This window comes from Engraulis encrasicolus, chromosome 24, assembly GCF_034702125.1.
Source record: "Engraulis encrasicolus isolate BLACKSEA-1 chromosome 24, IST_EnEncr_1.0, whole genome shotgun sequence".
Lineage (NCBI taxonomy): Eukaryota > Metazoa > Chordata > Actinopteri > Clupeiformes > Engraulidae > Engraulis > Engraulis encrasicolus.
In genome coordinates this window covers 10,953,757-10,973,006 of record NC_085880.1, presented here as the reverse complement: position 1 = coordinate 10,973,006, position 19,250 = coordinate 10,953,757, and the positions used below count along the sequence as shown (strand labels likewise).

The window sequence follows — 19,250 nt, the reverse complement described above, 5'->3', positions numbered from 1 at the left end:
GTGAAGTCAACAAGCACACCATTGGTTGTTATTAATTCTGAGGCACAGCATATGTGTGATCGACGGGGAAATGCGAGGTGGATCGGAAAATAGCTTTGATCAGTCCATTACAGCCCAGTCAAAAGTTTTTGCGTTGCCAGCCCCATAAGCCGGCCGGAAGGGGTGGAGACATAGGTGCCCCATTGCAAAAAAAAATAAAAATCTGCACACAGCAAAAGTTCCAAGACCTCAATTTGAAAGTGCCATCTCTCTATGAGTACACAGAATCCCAATCCCAAGTCACAAAATCCCATTTTTTAACTCGGTGATCCTCTTCTCAAACCGTAATGTGCATTGATTGCATACAAACGATGAAAAGAGATTAAAAAATGTATTTAAAAAACAAAAACAAAAAAACACACAATTCATCCTTGTGATCAGTTGCTGTTAGATACCGGTATAAGCTTTATGTGCAGACTTTTTACTTGCATTCTGTCCAGCTGTGTGTGTATAATGTGTGGCTGGTATGACCTATCCATAAAGACGACTTTGTCTAGTCAAGAATGCACGTTTAAATGCAACTGAAAAATAGAACAAACTATGAAGGGCAAGGTGCGGAGTGATGAATAGATGGGGAGGGAAAGAAGTCTGAGAAAAGGTAGCAAAAGAGAGAACGAATACGTTGAAAATTGAAGAGAGGAGAGGAGGACAGAGGAAACGAAGAAAGAGTGGGACAAAAACGAAAAAGATGGAGGAAAAAAAACACCCATTGTGGGGGCATGACACAAAAAAGGTCAGAGTATGACACGAAAAGGGGAAAAAAAATGTCAAGCAATTGCTTTTTCATTCTTTTGTGTCTTTTGTGTCTTTCCACTCCACTCCGGACTCCACTCGTTCCCCAGTCAGTCAGCCGTTCCCTCCATCCCCCTCTTCCCTCTCTCCCTGACCGTGGCCATAGCAGAGGGCAGACACCGGGCCTCATGAAATAGTCATGGGCCAGATTCCTACATTCTCGCTCATGCGGGCCGCTACAAGGCGCGCTAAAGTAGCTAAACGTGTCAGCACTCTTTAGCTTTACCGCCCGGTCAGTGCAGCCGCTCATTAGGGAACATGTGTTCCGATTAGCCGGGGAGGCCTCTGGACGCTTGGCGAGCTACACAAAGCTACTCTTCCCTTCCCTTCCCTTCCCTCGCGTTTCCTTCCTAGCGCCCCTTTTGCATTTTTAATCACGCGGCTAATAAGTGCAGCGTCCGCGAACTGCTGCCTGTTAGCGCGTGTACATGGGTGCTGCTGTACATATTTAATACTGCTAAAATAATGCCGGTTTAGCCACAGGCCAGTGAGCTGGTTGGTGTACAGCTGAGGGAGAGAGAGAGAGAGAGAGAGAGAGAGAGAGAGAGGGAGAGAGAAAGAGAGAGCGAGAGAGAATAGTTTCAATGTGAACACTTCAGTGCACATTCATGGTTGAGTGTTTCAACATCTTTATCGACACGACTCAGCCCTGCGGTGACCCTTGTAGACTGTGTGAGCGAGGTAACACCAGCTCTACAGTGTTCTATTTACATACTGCGGGTTTACACTGACTACTTTTGGGAAGATCTTGGGGGGTCTGTGTTGCCTCATGGGCTGCCAAAAGGATCTGAATGATTTAAGGGATGGGTGGCAAATGTTTTTTTTTTTGGGGAAAAGGGTTACAGAAAATCAAAAAGGCATGTAGACTTAGTTGAAGGTTAGATTCACTGTAGATACGAGACAGTGCTGCTCATAAGAATATTTATCATTTTGGAAAAAGTCTTCCCAGAACACCCTCACAGAATGCATAAAGACTGAAAGAGTGTGTGGCAAGCCTACCGTGGCATTTCATTAAGGAGGAGTAGAGCTGTGTCTTCCCCATACAGTCTGGAACCATCTCCACAACGGCTTTGATTTTATTGACCTTGAGGACACAGACAGACAGGCATGTCAGAGACAAGGTCATAGAACAAACAAAATAAGGAAAACATATGTATTTATTTAGTTATTTATTTTTCCAGTGCATTAAGACCAAAGTTTTCATCAGAGAGACTGTTATGAAGACGCATGTCGAAACATTAGTCTTAATTCACAGCAAAAATAAATAACAGAAAAAAAGACATCTGTGTGGCAACAAATATTTCTTTCTTTTTATTTATGAATTAATCCTACACTGATTCCACCGGATTGTTACTTTAGAGGCACGCAGAACATAGTTTACTTTGTTCTACATGTACAGTATTTATTTATTCAGGATTTAGTAAAATCAGCTGGATCACTTTGCTTCATGAAAAGATATTGTCAATTAAACTTAAGCAGATACTGCCACTGTCCACCATAAAGAGTAAACTGGTTCCACAATCGCTTGTTTCACAGTGCCTTGGACTTACATTATTTCCATTCTTACAAAAACATCAACGGTGATGTCATAAGTCTCAAATGATGATGATATAGTTGTTGGAACGTCTCCGAGAAGTCTCCAAAATTTAGAAAGTCTTTTACCATTTCTATTGCTACAGTAGTTGCTACTAAGGAGCAGTACCTGTCCGGGTTGTTGAGAAGCCTTGACCACGTATGACACCAAGAAGTCCTTCTGTTGTGATACAGCCGCACAGCGCTTTAAAAAAGAAAGAAAGGAAAGAGAGACAGGAACGATAGAAAGAAAGAAAGAAATGAAGAAAGAAAGAGAGAAAGAAAAAGAAAGACAGCAACGAAAGAACGAAAGAAAGAAAGGACAAGGAAGGGGAAAGAAATGAACATCATGACGTCATGTACTTGTACAATCAGCAGAACAATTTGAAGAGGGGGGAAAAAAAGAAAATGGCTGCTATGGTAAGTGCCTTTCTGAGTGCAGAATCAGATCACTCATCTGTTTTAGGGTCAGGCTGAATGTTTGCACTCTTTTAATACACCTGAAGTTACAGGTTGCAGATGGTTGCAAGTGTGTGTGTGTGTCATAGTGTACGTATGCGAGTGGGTGTGTAGATGTGACCGTCACAGTGTGTGTGTCTTACTATATCTGTGTGTGTGTGTGTGTGTGTGTGTGTGTGTGTGTGTGTGTGTGAGTGTGTGCGTATGCGTGTAGATGTGAGAGAATCAGTGTGTGTCATATCATATACTGTATGTGTACGAGAAAGAACGTGTGTGTGTGTGTGTGTGAGTGTGAGTGTGTGTTAATTGTTTTCTCTTTTTTCGCTGGCTCCATCTGCCATTGTGCCGCCCGGGCCCCTGCTCTGCTCGCGGTGCTCTGCAGTGGAGGGTTAATTGTGCAGTTAATTAGCTGTGGGCCAGATAACTACTTATTTCTTTAGCGAAATTAAAATGCGCGGCGGCCCCGCTCCGCTCGCTCTCTTTCCAGCGTAATTATCTACACTTAGGCCCGTGAAAGGGGCCATATTTTATATTCCCCGCTCATGCTCTCTTTTTCTCTCCGTAACTCGCTCTCGCTTGCTCTCTCTCTCTCTCTCTCTCTCTCTCTCTGACACACAGCTAGCAGGCGCTCGTGTCATTTTCGCACTAGTATTTTTTCTTTTTTTTCTTTTTTTTTTTTAAAGCCGACTCTCCCACCGCTCACCACTCCCCCACACACATTCAAAGACATGCACAAACACACACGCGCGCATATGTATAGACACAGAGAGAGAGAGAGCAAGCGAGACCGTGACAGAGAGAGAGGCATGCTCGCACGCGCACACACAAGCGCGCACACACGCAAGCAAGCACATACAAGCACGCGCACACACATACACAAGCGCACACACACAAGCGCGCACGCACGCACACATAAGCGAGCACGCACACGCGCACACAAGCGAGCACAAGCACGCGCACACACACGCACACACACACCCCTACGTGGCGAGTATGAGTATGCCAGCCAGCCAGGCCTTTAAAGATCTAACTCCAGGCCTCAGCAGGAGATGGCATGAGCATGAAAGGCAGTCAGGAAGTGTGGTGCGGTGCATTTTCACGCGTCCATCTGTCTGTCAGCGGCTCCCATTCACAACACGTCAGCACATTCACTTATCGCCAGTCTTACTTCACTACATGAAAAGACTTATTTCTATACAGGCACGGCTTCCTTACACGTGTGTGAAAGAGACTGTGCGGGCTGGGCTGTTTGTGTGTGTGTGTGTGTGTGTGTGTGTGTGTGTGTGTGTGTGTGTGTGTGTGTGTGTGTGTGTGTGTGCGTGCGTGCGTGCGTGCGTGCGTGTGCGTGCATGAGCCTGTGACACGAAACACGAAACATCCTGCATTTGTTTACTATTGCAACTTTGAAAACAAGAAAATAGAATGGCTGTATAATGCCCCGTGTACATCAAGCGCTACCAACGCGACCCAGGTAGCTGGGGTGGTTGAAGAAGTTTCGCCATGAATTCGTTTTATTCGCTCTGGACGCTGCACTGACATGTTTGATTCAGCTAATCACATAACGGCTCTGTCTTGACAGCCAGGGACATCCCTCGATATGAACGTTCCAATTGGTTTTCGCCGAACCGCGTCATAGCGAATTCGCTTAAGATTAGCTTGAGTTTAATCGTCAAAATTCGCCCTGGTCGCTCAAGAAGCTTCGCTCCTGGCGAATTCGCTCTGGTAGCTTTATTCGCCTTCCCTTCATAGAGAAACAATGACTTCCGCCGCGCAGGTCGCTTAGTTCGCCTTCGATGTACACGGGGCATAACAGCTGCCACATTTGTGTCCAGACCTGCCCTGCTCTGAGACCAGTTGTAAATTAGGTTGAAATCACGAGTCACTTTGTAGAAATTTGTCAGTCTACTCATGCAATGACGTATTCCTGTCGGTGCGTGTGTGTGCGTGCATGCATGCGTGCGTGCGTGCGTGCGTGCGTGCGTGCGTGCATGCATGCGTGCGTGCGTGCGTGCGTGCGTGCGTCTGCCCTTGTATGTGCGTGCCCGTGTGTATGCATGCATGCGTCAGCGCTTGTGTGCGAGTAGGTATGTATCTCACCTGCAATAGGAACTTGGCCTCCTCGTTGTGTCCGGCATCTACATACTGCAGGAAGAGGTCTGAGGCCGCTCTGTAAGAGGCGAAGTGATTGGCCAGCCTCTCTGCCATTGCAGCCACTGATTGGAGAAACGCACAAGTCAATCACACATACACTGAATAACAAAATGGGGTAACACTTTATTTTAGGGATATATCTATTAGCACTAATACATACAATGTGCCTGTATAAGTAACTTGTAAGGCATGTACAAAGCAAAATCAAACATTTGTTAGGCATGTATTTGCAAATGTCTTGCACAATAAGTGATTTATTATCAATTTAACCTTAGTAAGGACCAAGTAGGCCTTAGCGTTTGCTTAGTACATGCCTTACAAGTTACTTATGCAGGCATTAACATTGTATGTATTAGAGCTAATAGATGTATCCCTAAAATAAAGTGTTACCACAAATTGATTTAGATTTAGATTTGTGTGTGTGTGTACTCGTTATTTCCTCTTTATAAAAAAAAAATAAAAAAATTAAAAAAAACTAACCCCTCTTTGCAATTGCACTTGTTGTTCTGTATATCTCCTGTGCACTTTGTATTTGCTTGTGATGTTGGCTTGATTATGTCCTCTTTTGAAAGTCACTTTGGTTATAAAGCGTCTGCCAAATGCAATGTAATGTAATGTAATTTGCTGCAAAACTAAAGCTCAGGTAAGTGTGTCTTTTACAACTGAAGTCTCTATATGTACATAAAACACATACAATTTGTATTTTCTCTACTCCACTATTCTGTGTGTGTGCGTCTGTCTGTGTGTACGTGTGTGTGTGTGTGTGTGTCTTACACTTGTCGACAGCTTTGAAGTTTTTGTCCTCCAGGACCTTCCTGAAGACGTAGGAGATGCTGCGGACGGTGTCTGGTTCCCCTGTGTACACGCCCTCCAACATCTCAATGGCGCTCTCCAAATCATCACTAGGAGGAAAGAGGGAACGGGGGATGAGTTGAAGAAAAACACTACAACGCAGGGGTGTCAAACATAAGGCCCTAGGCTGCTACGCGGCCGACCCGGGTCCTTTACCGCCCCTTCCCCGTCTCTCTCTCCCAAACTGTCCTGTCAGGAATCAAGTCGAAGAGACCAAAAAGTATCTTAAAAAAAACCCAAAAAAAAACATATGGCCCGGGGGTCTGGATGCGGCCCGCCAGATGGTTCAATCCAGCGAAAAAAGGCACATTTGTTCTCAAGTATTAAAAACCTGAAATCTCAGTGTTCACCGCCAGTGTTCCTGATGTATCCGCGGTCATCCACCTCAAGATGATGGACTAGCAAATTTATTCTGTTATGAAGCAGAACTTCAAGCAATATTTCACAATTATGTTGCTGGTCCGGCCCAATTGAAATCAAATCGGCTTTATGTGGCCCCTGAACCGAAATTACTTGGACACCCCAGCTAATAGCACATAAGTCAAGTCAAAACAGCTTTATTGTCAGTTTCTTCATATGCACAAGTCATACAAGGAAATAAAAATTGCATTTCTCTCTATCCCATGCAACGACATAGACATACACTGGACTGACATTAACAAAACCTGCATTAAAGTGTTAAAGGGAGCGAGATGAGAACAAGACTCGTGTACAAGACGTACGGACAATTCCAGCATAGAACATGTAACCCTAAACACACTTCTATATAGCATTAATTAAATCAAAATAGGGGGGGCTGAAAAATTCATATTAAGAACACATCACTACAACATATCAAATACAAAAATAAATTGCCAATTGTTTTTTTTGTTTTTTTTAAAGCATCAATCTATTCTGGACGCTAAAGCACATTCCCACGCAGCTATTGTTATTTTCCATATTAATCTGTTAAGTTTATACTGCGAGTTGACAAAAAAGCTAGATGAATTTTGTATCTTTTGCACTAGTCTTTGTACTTCCCTCTGCCTTTCACACATTTTCACCTAAAAACTCTTTCCATACGGAATATTAAAACAATAAATACTTGGCCATTGTCAACTGCTATCTTAGCCCACCAGGATTTTATTTTTGCACAGGTCTTTGCATTCTCTCTGTGTCACACACACACACACACACACACACACACACACACACACACACACACACACACACACACACACACACACACACACACACACACACACACACACACACACACACACACACACACACACACACACACACACACACACACACACACACGCCATATTTACATTGCTATCTGGCCAACAGGACAATGAACACAGACAAAGTTTCACCGCGTTCTCTTCTCGTTATGCGGCTTTCAGGCACAAAAGGGTGGGGGGCAGTCGAGGTGGGAGGCGGGAGGCACTTCATGCTCCGCTGGGCCTGTGTGTGTGTGTGTGTGTGTGTGTGTGTGTGTGTGTGTGTGTGTGTGTGTGTGTGTGTGTGTGTGTGTGTGTGTGTGTGTGTGTGTGTGTGTGTGTGTGTGTGTGTTCGCTTGAGATTCAGGGACCAAAAGAACAGTGTGTGCATGCATGAGTGAGTAGATATGCATTTGTGTGAGGTTCAGCTTGAGATGTTGTAAAAAAAAAAAAGAACGAATGTATTCCTTAGCGTGTTACCGTGCGTTAGTCAATGTGTATGTGCATGCGTGCGTGTATGCGTGTTGGTTTGTGTGTGTGTGTGTGTGTTAAATCCTGAGATGCACAGACTAAAAGAAACAGTGTGTATACATGAGTGAGTAAACATATATATGCCGGTGTGTGTGTGTGTGTGTGCCTCCTCGCGCCTGTCACCCTGAGCCTCGAGTCCCCCGGGGTGTCCCTGTAAGCGGTGTGACACATGCAGCCGTGGCGAGTGTAGAGTGTAGAGTGTGGAGCGTAGACTGGAGTGTACAGCGCCGTGCTGCTGCTGTGCGACTGAGTGGAGCCGACTGGCTAAGAGGGGAGGCGGGAGAGGAGAGGAGAGGAGAAGAGAAGAGAAGGCAGCGGAGCGCTCCGGTAACTTAAAGAGGCGCCTGCATTAATGTGGTGCCCAACAGCCGCCATCACCACTACACTACACTACACCCCCACCCACCCCCACCCCCACCCCAAGGCCACAACACTGCCCTGAGGCTTGAAAACACAACACACACACACACACACACACACACACACACACACACACAAACACACACACACACACACACACACACACACACACACACACACACACACACACACACACAGACACACACACACACAGACACACACAGACACACACACACACACGCATGCACAGACACACACAGACACACACACAGAGACACACACACAGAGACATACACACACACACACACACACACAAAGACACAATTTCCAAACACTTTTAAAACCACCACCAGCATTTGCTTGAATTATTCAGAGTAGCAGTCATGGTGATCACAGCAGCTTAAGGGGAGCTTAGGAGCTGGAGATGAAAATGAAGAGAAGGGGAAGAGGAGAGGAAGAGAAGAGGAGAGGAGAGGAAGAGAAGGGGAAGAGGAGAGGAGAAGAGAGGAGAGGAAGAGGAAGAGAAGGGGAAGAGGAGAGGAAGAGGAAGGAGAGGAAAAGAAGGGGAAGAGGAGAGGAAGAGGAGGAAAAGAAGGGGAAGAGAAGAGAAGAGGAAGAGGAGAGGAGAGCGGTAGAGCGAGGGGAAGAATGAGCGAAATTATTATTTTTTTAAACGGAGAGGGGGAGGAATGAGAGGAACAGCAGAACAGAAGAAGTGTTTGGGCGCAAAATGTGCAAAAGAGAACGAGTCTGACAAGAGAGCGAACAAGAAAATGGGGAGGGAGAGAAGGGTGTGGGTGCGGCAGAGCGACAGAGGTAGAAAGAGAGAGTCGGTAGAGTGAGAGAGCAAATGGTGGAGAGAGAGCAAGTACGGAGAGAGAGAGAGATAGGGAGATGGAGAGAGAGAGAAAGAGAGAGAGAGAGAGAGATAGAGAAAGAAAGAGCGAGTGAGAGAAAGAGAGAGAGAGAGAGAGAGATAGAGAAAGAAAGAGCGAGTGAGAGAAAGAGAGAGAGAACAATAAAGTGAGAGAGCAGGCGAGCGAAAGACAGAACGAGACTGAAAATTTAGTGGGAAGTGGGTTTGAGGGCAAGCCGGGATTTTTTAAGGTCCTGATTTATTGATGCTAACAGAACAATGTTCGGCTCACTGGTGGTTTCGTTTCATAAGACAGACAGACAGACAGACAGACAGACAGACAGACAGACAGACAGACAGACAGACAGACAGACAGACACACACAGACACACACAGACACACACAGACACACACACACACACACACACACACACACACACACACACACACACACACACACACACACACACACACACACACACACACACACACACACACACACACACACACACACACACTAATGTGCCGGACGAGACCGCGTCTCTTAATCCCCGAGATGGGGTCCGGAGGAAATCCCAAGAGCGAGGGAAAAACAGGAGCGAGAAGGAAAGCTAAAGCGGCAGAGCCTCTCAACGAGACATGCAACGGCTAAATACGACACACCTCCTTACACGAGCTGCCACACGATTAATGTAGTGAACTCATCTCGAAATTGCTGCCTGCTGTTGGAAGAAAGTCATTCCAACTATGGACTGGAATAACGTAATCTGTTTGAGTTGGAGGTGCGGCCTAGAAAATGTAGTAAATTGGTGCTATGAGTAAAGTACTGGCGTACTCTTCTCTTCAATTAACATTATTTGAGGACGACCTAGAGAGAAGGGTTTACTGTTACAATGTGCATAATTAGTTACAGTGGAATAACTGTTGTAATAACATGTAATATCATGTGGTGTGAGAGCACCGATTCATCCACTTCAGCACTAGGGTGCCTTGTGGACCTCAGGCCAGCTCATTGCCTCCCTAAAAGAATTTAGTGCTTCGGCAAAGTGTTATAAAGAAAATACCTTTATATAACATTGTAATAATTGTGTTATATACTGTTAGTCAGGGTCATTTTTCCAAAAAGTTGACACCTGAAGGCAAATCATGTTAATTTTCGGCATACAACTGATTTAGGGGTATTCAAGGGTGCTGAATCCAAATCTGCCATATGCCGGAGGCAAAAATGTAACGAAATGCCTCAAACGGGCAAAATCCAATATGGCCGCCGCCACCGTGTTAAAATCCTGCAATCACTTTTCTTTTTGGACTAAATAAGGTATGAATTTGAAAATAGCACTTATTTTTATGTTTTCAGACATGAGGAAAGCCATTATGTCATCAGATTTAAGCTCAGATTGGAAGAAAATGCTTATGTCATTGGCTGGCAGCCATTTTAAAAGCAGAGAGCCTCATATTGTCAGCGATTTTTAACATTTTTACTAATCTTTCAAGATTCACAGAAAAAAATGCTCTTTGTCTCTGTGAACACAAATACTACAGAAAACTACACTGAACTGTCTACTTTCACTTGAAAAAAGAAGTTTGTGTCTACCTTTTTCCATTCTTTAGTTATGGGCAGTAGAACATGGGATGACACCACAAAAAAACACTGATTTTTGACCCCAAAATACTGCACTTCTCTCTGCCTATATTTTTGCCTAAGGACATATTGTCTTTGATAGTGTTCATGCAACATTTTCAGGGGGTTTGAAGGGTGCTTAATGCCCATATGATGTATAAATAAATGTATATTCCCATAGTACATCAAAATGAAGGAATCCAATATGGCCGCCGTCACCAGTCTACAGTGTACGTTTCTTTGATTACACAAGGTAAACTCTTAAGTACATTATGTAGCATTAGGTTTTCATACAGGGAGAATTAATTTCCATACTCAGATTTAAGATAGATATCAAAGGAAATTATTTCAGTGTAGTCTGAATTCATGATTGCAACAGGAACATAGGGTGACACCAAAAAAAACAATATTTTTGACCCCAAAATACTGCACTTGTCTCAACCCACATTTTTGCTTTAAGGACAAAGTGTCTTTGATGGTGTTCATGTTTGATATGCAGCATTTTCAGGGGTTTTGAAGGGTGCTTAATTCAAATATTCAAATATGCTGTGTATTAGGCTCAAACCTCTTTAATAGGCCTACCTCAAAATGAATTAATCGAATATGGACGCCATCACCAGACAAGGTGGACTCTTAATTACATTGTAGCTCTAGGTTGTCATACATGGAGAATTCATCTCCATACTCAAATACAAGATTAGAATCAAAGGACATGATTTCATAGGTTGAATTCATGTTTACAAGTGACAGTTGACTTTCATGTCAATAAGCTGTTCTTTTGAATGAAAATGTTTTCTCTACTTCCACTTTTATTTTAATGCTTATTATAACATGATGCAATATGTCCACCTCAATCCACCTCTTCCATTATGAGACAAATTTACACACATAAGTCTGAATGTGCCTAAATATAATATGCACATCTACATTTTGTGCATTAGGAATTCATTGTTTGCCGATTTTATTGCGGTGCTTACATTATATCTTTGAATGGTGGAAAGGTGAAACGTGGATCAAAACAGTTTATGTTATTGTGAGGAATTTACTTGATATATGTTAACTCATTCCCAACCATTAGGCCTATCAACCTCCTCCTCTCCAGTGATTTGGCAGGACACACAATATCATGCACTGCATGGCACTTTTGCTGCAAATGCAACAAAAGCAAAGTATGACGTTTTGCAATGATCGGTCCTATCTAATTCAGATGTCACATGGTTACATAAAATGCCCCACATTATCAAATCTCTATATTGAGTCAGGCCCACATACCCCTTCCTATCCTCCTGCCAGTCACCGAAGTGGGATGGGTGGTATTGAACAGGGCTTTAGTCCCACTGGTCCTGTATCTGCCACTTATACATGGGTTCTCATTGTTTATCAACACAATGTTATGAAGAGGGGCAAGACACTGGCAGCCAACCACGTGAGCTAATTTTTTTTTGACAGACAGCGGTTTCCAACAATCAGAGGCTGAGTTGTGCGCGGCTAGGTTCGCAGTCAGGTTATAAACAAAATTTAGAACCCATGTATTCTCAAGGCACACAAAGACATCACAACTTGTGCTTGCCTCATCCAACACTGCATCTGCAAGAAGTGGCATGGAGTACATGGAGTCAAGCAGTTGCTGCAATTCAGCAACTCCAGGAGGGGTGATTAGGAATAGGTTAACTTAGTATACCAAGTAAACAATTTTGGTTAGAGTAGAGGAGGGTGACTGTATGTGCATATATATTTGGTATATATATAAACTGGTATCAGAAGTAGTGTGGAGTCAAGTCTCTTGGCGGAAATACGTAGGATGGTGCGCAAGGCTAATAGAAATGGCCTGTCTTTCTCACAGCACATGAACACAATATTCAAAAAAGGACATTCCAAGTCAGCAAGGACATTCTGATTTTTGATACCTCCTCCTCGTATAACTTAACCCATTGTGTCCTGGAAACACATATAGGTTTTTCAGGATCTTGAGATTTTAGCTGTTTTATTAACTATGTGGGTATGTTAGAGCTGAATGAACACATTGCAATGCAAGGGGAGGGTATTGGCTTTTAAATGTAACTCATTTCATGTTTGTATGTGCTTCAGAGGCTGAGACATTGCGGATTTAATAGGAAGAGGGCACCCTTTCCCAAAAAGGGCTTAGGACAAAATGGGTTAATTAGCAGTCCATTTTTGAATATTGTGTTCATGTGCTGTGAGAAAGACAGGGAAGTGCCCATTTCTGTGCCTAGGCACCTTAAAACTACCACTTGCTCTTCTGCCTGCCATTGGCTCTCTCTCTCCAGCTGAGCACCGTTATTGATACACTGCAGATGTACATTCCAGTATATTTTAACTAGGCCAATTTAAAGTCTATACTTGCACAATTCTACCAACAGAAGATAACAGACAGACTCTCTTTTCCTCCTGCTCCCCTGTTCAGCAGGGCTGGATCCCCACATGACTGCATGCTGAGCCCCAATCTAAAGTCTATCTGTCCATGACTGCAGCATGACCAGCAAAAGGGACTGAAGGTGGCAGCCTGGTGTACAGAGACCGAGACAAATTTCTCTAGCTCTGAATGAAAAGAAAACCAAAGAGAACATTGCTGCCTTCAGGAGGCACACCTATAGCGAGAATAGACCTAGCCCTCTCTGAACTTCCCACTGTCACATAGCTAAAACATTGTCTTGGACATTATCCTGGTTCTGAGTTCTTGGGTCTCTACAGATGTATCATTGGCACTACAGATGTATCATCAAAGTATGGACCAAAGACTAAAACCACATTTCACACACATGGACTGTCTGACTGTTCATTACAATCTCTTGTTCCCCTGATCTCCTTCCATCCTCCGGTTGTTGTGAAATAATTGATACAGTGCAATGTGTTGAGCTGAATTCTTGCCGTACTACAGAACAAAGGCCAGCCTTGTAATTAATAATAATAATAATAATAATAATAATAATAATAATAATAATTGTATTTGTATAGCACTGTGTCATACAAGGCATGTAACTCAAAGTGCTTAACAAATGGGAAAAAACATTGTTAGAGATAGATTTAAAAGGAGAGGTATAGAGGAGAGGCAGAAAAAGCAGGAAGGCAGAGGAAGAAGAGATAGACAGAGAATGTAGAGTCATAAGGTCAACGTAGGTTAGGACCAGGATTCTTAGATGTGTAAGGTCCATAGTGGCTGGGCCTATCATAAGTCATAGATAGTCACACAGAGATTGGGCGCTCAGGTGCGGCCCCTGGTGGCATCAGGGGTGAGGAAAAACTCCCTTTCGCTTGATTCATAGTTTGTGAGGGAAAAAAAAAAAGCTCAGTGAGGTCTGAGAAAAAAGACCCCCTGTAGTCAGGAAGAAACCTCAGGCAGAGACCAGCGGCCACCTAGGGGAGCCCCCTGCCAGGGCTGGATTGCGAGTAGTAAGGGCGCTGCGGCGGCTGGGACACTATGACGCCTTGGCAGCTAGGAGTTGGCAAGGATGAAGAGGTGGGTCTTCAACTGCTTCTTAAAGGAGTCGACGGAGGTGGCTGATCGGATCTCGATGGGGAGGGCGTTCCATCTCTTGGGCGCATAGCAGGCAAACGCGGCGTCGCCGATCTTCTTCTGCGGGGGGGTGGGGGTCCTTAGCAGCTTGGCATCAGTGGACCTGAGAGCTCGAGCAGGGGCATAAAAAGAGAGCATGTCTGAGATATAGCTAGGGGCAAGTCCATTTAATGCTTTAAATACTGTGAGCAGAATCTTAAAGTCGATTCTGTATGAGACAGGTAACCAGTGCAGGTCTGCCAAGACAGGAGAGATGTGCTCTCTCATTCTGGTTCTTGTTAGGATTCTTGCCGCAGAATTTTGAATGAGTTGCAATTTGTCAATTAATTTTTTTGGGAGACCAGAGAAGAGAGCATTGCAGTAGTCTATCCTACTGGTGACAAAGGCATGAATAAGTTTCTCAGCGTCTTGTCGGGGGGCCAAGCCGCGCACTTTGTTGACATTTCTAAGATGGAAAAAAGCAGATTTTGTTATCTTGTTGATGTGAGGCTCAAAGCTCAAATCCGAGTCTATGACCACACCTAGGCTAGTAACCTTATCTTTAATGTGTATGCTTAGGTCACCTAGGCTGGGGTGGAGTTTTGCACGTTTTTCCTTAGGCCCAATGAGCAACACTTCAGTTTTATCCTCATTTAATTTTAGGAAGTTACTGTTCATCCAATCTGTAATGGCAGACATGCATTTAGTCTAGGCATGAATGGCAGTGGTTTGGCTCGGCTCGACAGAGATATATAGTTGAGTGTCATCGGCATAGCTATGAAAATCAACATTGTGCTCCCTGATGATGGAGCCCAGGGGCAACATATACTTAATTTAATGGTTATAATTGTGTGGCCATCTCAGCTGAAATATGTACATTAAGCAAGACAATCTCTGCAATAACTTTGGATGACTGATGTGCAATACCAGCCTGAGTATGTCCTTTGTGTATGTATTCACACACACACACACACACACACACACACACACACACACACACACACACACACACACACACACACACACACACACACACACAATGCCACTCCCTTATCTGTACATTCTATTCTATTCTATTCTACATATTATTCACATCAGTCTGCCTCTTGATCCCCTTTATAGGCCTAGATATACAGTGATCTGAGCAATTAAACCGGCAATCATGAAGTGATTCCCATTGTACAAAGGATAATATTAGAAAATATTCGATTTCAGACTCTTGTGTGCATTTATTTTTTATTGGTGAAGAGGTGTGGAAACATTGTGTGGTGGTTTGAGGTGGGAACATTTTTCATGGTATAATGCATTAAAAGTGTAATTGAAATAGGGAGAGATTTAAATACAAATGGTCAATTTATGGAAAAGGTAATCTCCTGTTGCAAACATGAATTCAGTCTACACTGAAATAATTTCCTTTGATATCTATCTTAAATCTGAGTATGGAAATTAATTCTCCTTGTATGAAAACCTAATGCTACATAATGTACTTAAGAGTTTACCTTGTGTAATCAAAGAAATGTACACTGTAGACTGGTGACGGCGGCCATATTGGATTCCTTCATTTTGATGTACTATGGGAATTAAAGGCATTGAGCACCCTTCAAACCCCCTGAAAATGTTGTATATCAAACATGAACACTATCAAAGACAATATGTCCTTAAAGCAAAAATATGGGCAGTGAGAAGTGCAGTATTTTGGGGTCAAAAATCTGTGCTTTTTTGTGGTGTCATCCCATGTTCTACTGCCCATAACTAAAGAATGGAAAAAGGTAGACACAACATTCTTTTTTCAGGTGAAAGTAGACAGTTCAGTGCAGTTTTCTGTAGTATTTGTGTTCACAGAGACAAAGAGCATTTTTTTCTGTGGATCTTGAAAGATTAGTAAAAATGTTAGAAATCGTTGACAATATGAGGCTCTCTGCTTTTAAAATGGCTGCCAGCCAATGACATAAGCATTTTCCTCCAATCTGAGCTTAAATCTGATGACATAATGGCTTTCCCCATGTCTGAAAACATAAAAATAAGTGCTATTTTCAAATTCATACCTTATTTAGTCCAAAAGAAAAGTGATTGCAGGATTTTAACACGGTGGCGGCGGCCATATTGGATTTTGCCCGTTTTGAGGCATTTCGGTACATTTTTGCGTCCGGCATACGGCAGATTTGGATTCAGCACCCTTGAATACCCCTAGATCAGTTGTATGCCGAAAATTAACATGATTTGCCTTCAGGACCTTAAATAAGCATCTTTTCAGAAATCCTGCCTAGACTATGTAGTGTACTACAGAAAATACACAAGGTGAAACACAAGTACATGTTATTACAGCCGTTATAGCTATACCACTCTATCTAATGGTACGGTATAGGGATGCAAACAATTCATTGATCAATCGACTTTAATCGATTAACACGCTAATCGCTTAAAAAACATAAATCGCCAATTTGACTGACAAGAGACCCAGGTGAAATGGGCACGTGAAGAGTGTGTGTGAAGAGGGGTGTGAATAGTGTGTATATTTAACAAAATAAATTTAAATGTAGTATTATATCTCAATTTTTATTTTTATTTACATTTTTAGACTTAACAGACTTTTTTCAGGAAACATTGAGATTGAGGGAAAAACACTGCTTATCAATTAATTGTAAGTCGATCAATAAATTCAATCGATAAGTTGCATCCCTAGTACAGTTAACTATACCTCTTCTCATCTTCGAGAGCCCCCCTTCATCACAAAGCAAACTCTCCTAAATGAACACCCTCCTCTGCCAACCTGGTTTTGTCCGCAATTTGCGGCCGTTTTGTCCTCTTTTGTCAAAGGTGCTTGTTAACTGTATGTCATGTGCTCTCTACAAAATGAGATGTGCTCTTTGGTTAAGGGCTCAATACAATAAGCCCTCATCACTAGGTGGTCATTTTGTGAAAACCCAAAATGTGTGTGTGTGTGTGTGTGAGTGTGAGTGTGAGTGTGAGTGTGAGTGTGAGTGTGAGTGTGAGTGTGTGTGTGTGTGTGTGTGTGTGTGTGTGTGTGTGTGTGTGTGTGTGAGTGAGTGAGTGAGTGAGTGAGTGAGTGAGTGAGTGAGTGAGTGAGTGAGTGAGTGAGTGAGTGAGTGTGTGTGTGTGTGTGTGTGTGTGTGTGTGTGTGTTACTCACTTCTTGATGTGTACAAGTGTTGCACTGCTGTTGAACAGCATGCTGCTAAGTTTCTGTGTGTGTGTGTGTGTGTGTGTGTGTGTGTGTGTGTGTGTGTGCTTGCTACTCACTTCTTGATGTGTGCGAGTGCTGTGTTGTTGAGGAAGAGCATGGTGCTGAGGGTCTGTGTGGAGCCCAGAGTCTTGGCCTGCTGCTCCACTTCCTGGATGGCAGCTACCTCTCCGTGACTGGCCAGGCCCTGGACCAATCGCGTGACGGCCAGGGCGGTGGGCATCTGATCCGACTGGAGCATGGCTTTGAACACTGACTGGGCATCTGTAGGAAGATGGAGAGGTTTTGTAACCAACTTGGACAGTGAAAAAAACAACAATTCTGCACCAAGAATCCAAAATATTTAACATACGGCATGAGGCGTACTGTATATACATATAGAGCTAATGGATTAGACAAGACAAGTGTACAACTAACTCATGACACATCTACTTCTACTTTGAATAAAGTACACAAGGATTTGTGCACGCACGCGCGCACGCGCACACGCGCACACGCGCACGCACGCACGCACGCACGCACGCACGCACGCACGCACGCACGCACGCACGCACGCACGCACGCACGCACGCACACACGCACGCGCACGCGCACGCGCACGCGCACGCGCACACGCACACGCACACGCACACGCACACGCACACGCACACGCACACGCACACGCACACGCACACGCACACACGCACACACGCACACACGCACACACGCACACACGCACACACGCACACACGCACACACGCACACACGCACCTTGAACCTGGTCCCTCTTGACGTGCGTGACGATGAGGAGACTGTTGGCCATGTCACTCAAAACAAATTCTGGGATACGAGAGGTGGCTCTGTGGAGGAGAGACAGAGGAAGAGAGGAGGGAGAGAGAAAGAGAGAGAGACAGAGAGAGGGCAAAACAGAAAGAAAGAAAGAAAGAAAGAAAGAAAGAAAGAAAGAAAGAAAGAAAGAAAGAAAGAAAGAAAGAAAGAAAAAAAAAAAGAAAGAAAAAAAGAAAGAAAGAAAGAAAGAAAGAAAGAACAAAAGAACCAACAAAAGAAACATAAAGAGGTTAATGAGATGGATAGAATGAGAAAAAGAAAGAAGAGGAGAGAAGGAGAGAAGAGGGGAGAGATGTGATCCACCATGACACAGTAAAACAGATCAGTGGCACAGGGCCACATCATGGACATAGCTAATGATAAGAGATCGTCTGTGTGCTTGTGTGTGTGCGTCTAACACGCCTTTAACGACCATAGCATCCTCTAGGTTGCCCTTGGTGTGTGTGTGTGTGTGTGTGTGTGTGTATATCATGTCTCTAACGGCCATAACATCCTCCAGGTCCTCCTTGGTGTTTGTGCGTGCGTGCGTGCGTGCGTCTCCTCACATGTCTCTAACGGCCATAGCGTCCTCCAGGTTGCCCTTGGCCAGTAGGCTCCTGATCAGCACGTCATAGGGGGCCGGACGCAGAGGCACCTCTTCAGCCGCCTTCAACACCTCCAGAGCCTCTGCAGAGAGAGAGGGGGGGGGGGGGGTGAGGAGAGAGAAAGAGAGCATATACTTTAATTCATATTCTCTCTTCATTTTCTCATTTTTTGTTAATTTTATGTTATTTTTTTTTTATTATCATTTTTTAACAAATACTACTTTATTTTAATTAGTTTACATGTTAGATGCTGTCTTCATAAGTGACCTACAAGCTGTGTTAAGCAAAATAAATAATTTGTTAACTTTGTATTCACCAATTTCTTGCCACTATGGCCTTGATTAGGCCTATTATTAATGTAATCTTAATTAGGACCTAGTACCATCATCCCCTAGTTAGTAATTATCGTCATAACTGTGCAGTGTACCTGCAGTCTTGCCCTTCTTGCAGAGGGTGGCTATGCGCATCTGAACGTCCCCGGCCACCGCGGCGGGGGAGGGAGGGGACGGGGGTGCGGCAGGGGGAGGGGATGAGGACACGGGCACCTGCCGCTCTGTCACCTTCGGCCCACCGGACGGAGCGCTGCCATCGTACCATGTCTGCAAACACAGACAGTTTTATCAAAAGTTAGGATCTGCATATCCATATGTATACAGAATACAACACATGTGCCAATGCACGAATA

General features: G+C 43.9%; 1 protein-coding gene across 1 annotated transcript in view; it reads right to left on the bottom strand.

Annotated features, from left to right (window-relative positions):
- lrpprc (leucine-rich pentatricopeptide repeat containing) overlaps positions 1 to 19,250 on the bottom strand; it is an 88,576-nt gene that overhangs the window by 4,229 nt on the left and 65,097 nt on the right. Inside the window, exons 29-36 of the mRNA XM_063191331.1 lie at positions 18,993 to 19,164; positions 18,527 to 18,647; positions 17,904 to 17,992; positions 17,213 to 17,417; positions 5,788 to 5,915; positions 4,960 to 5,075; positions 2,534 to 2,608; positions 1,831 to 1,915 (exon numbers count right to left, since the gene is read on the bottom strand). Of these exons, the coding sequence (XP_063047401.1) occupies positions 1,831 to 1,915; positions 2,534 to 2,608; positions 4,960 to 5,075; positions 5,788 to 5,915; positions 17,213 to 17,417; positions 17,904 to 17,992; positions 18,527 to 18,647; positions 18,993 to 19,164 (991 nt within the window). The remainder of the gene's footprint in view (positions 1 to 1,830; positions 1,916 to 2,533; positions 2,609 to 4,959; positions 5,076 to 5,787; positions 5,916 to 17,212; positions 17,418 to 17,903; positions 17,993 to 18,526; positions 18,648 to 18,992; positions 19,165 to 19,250) is intronic.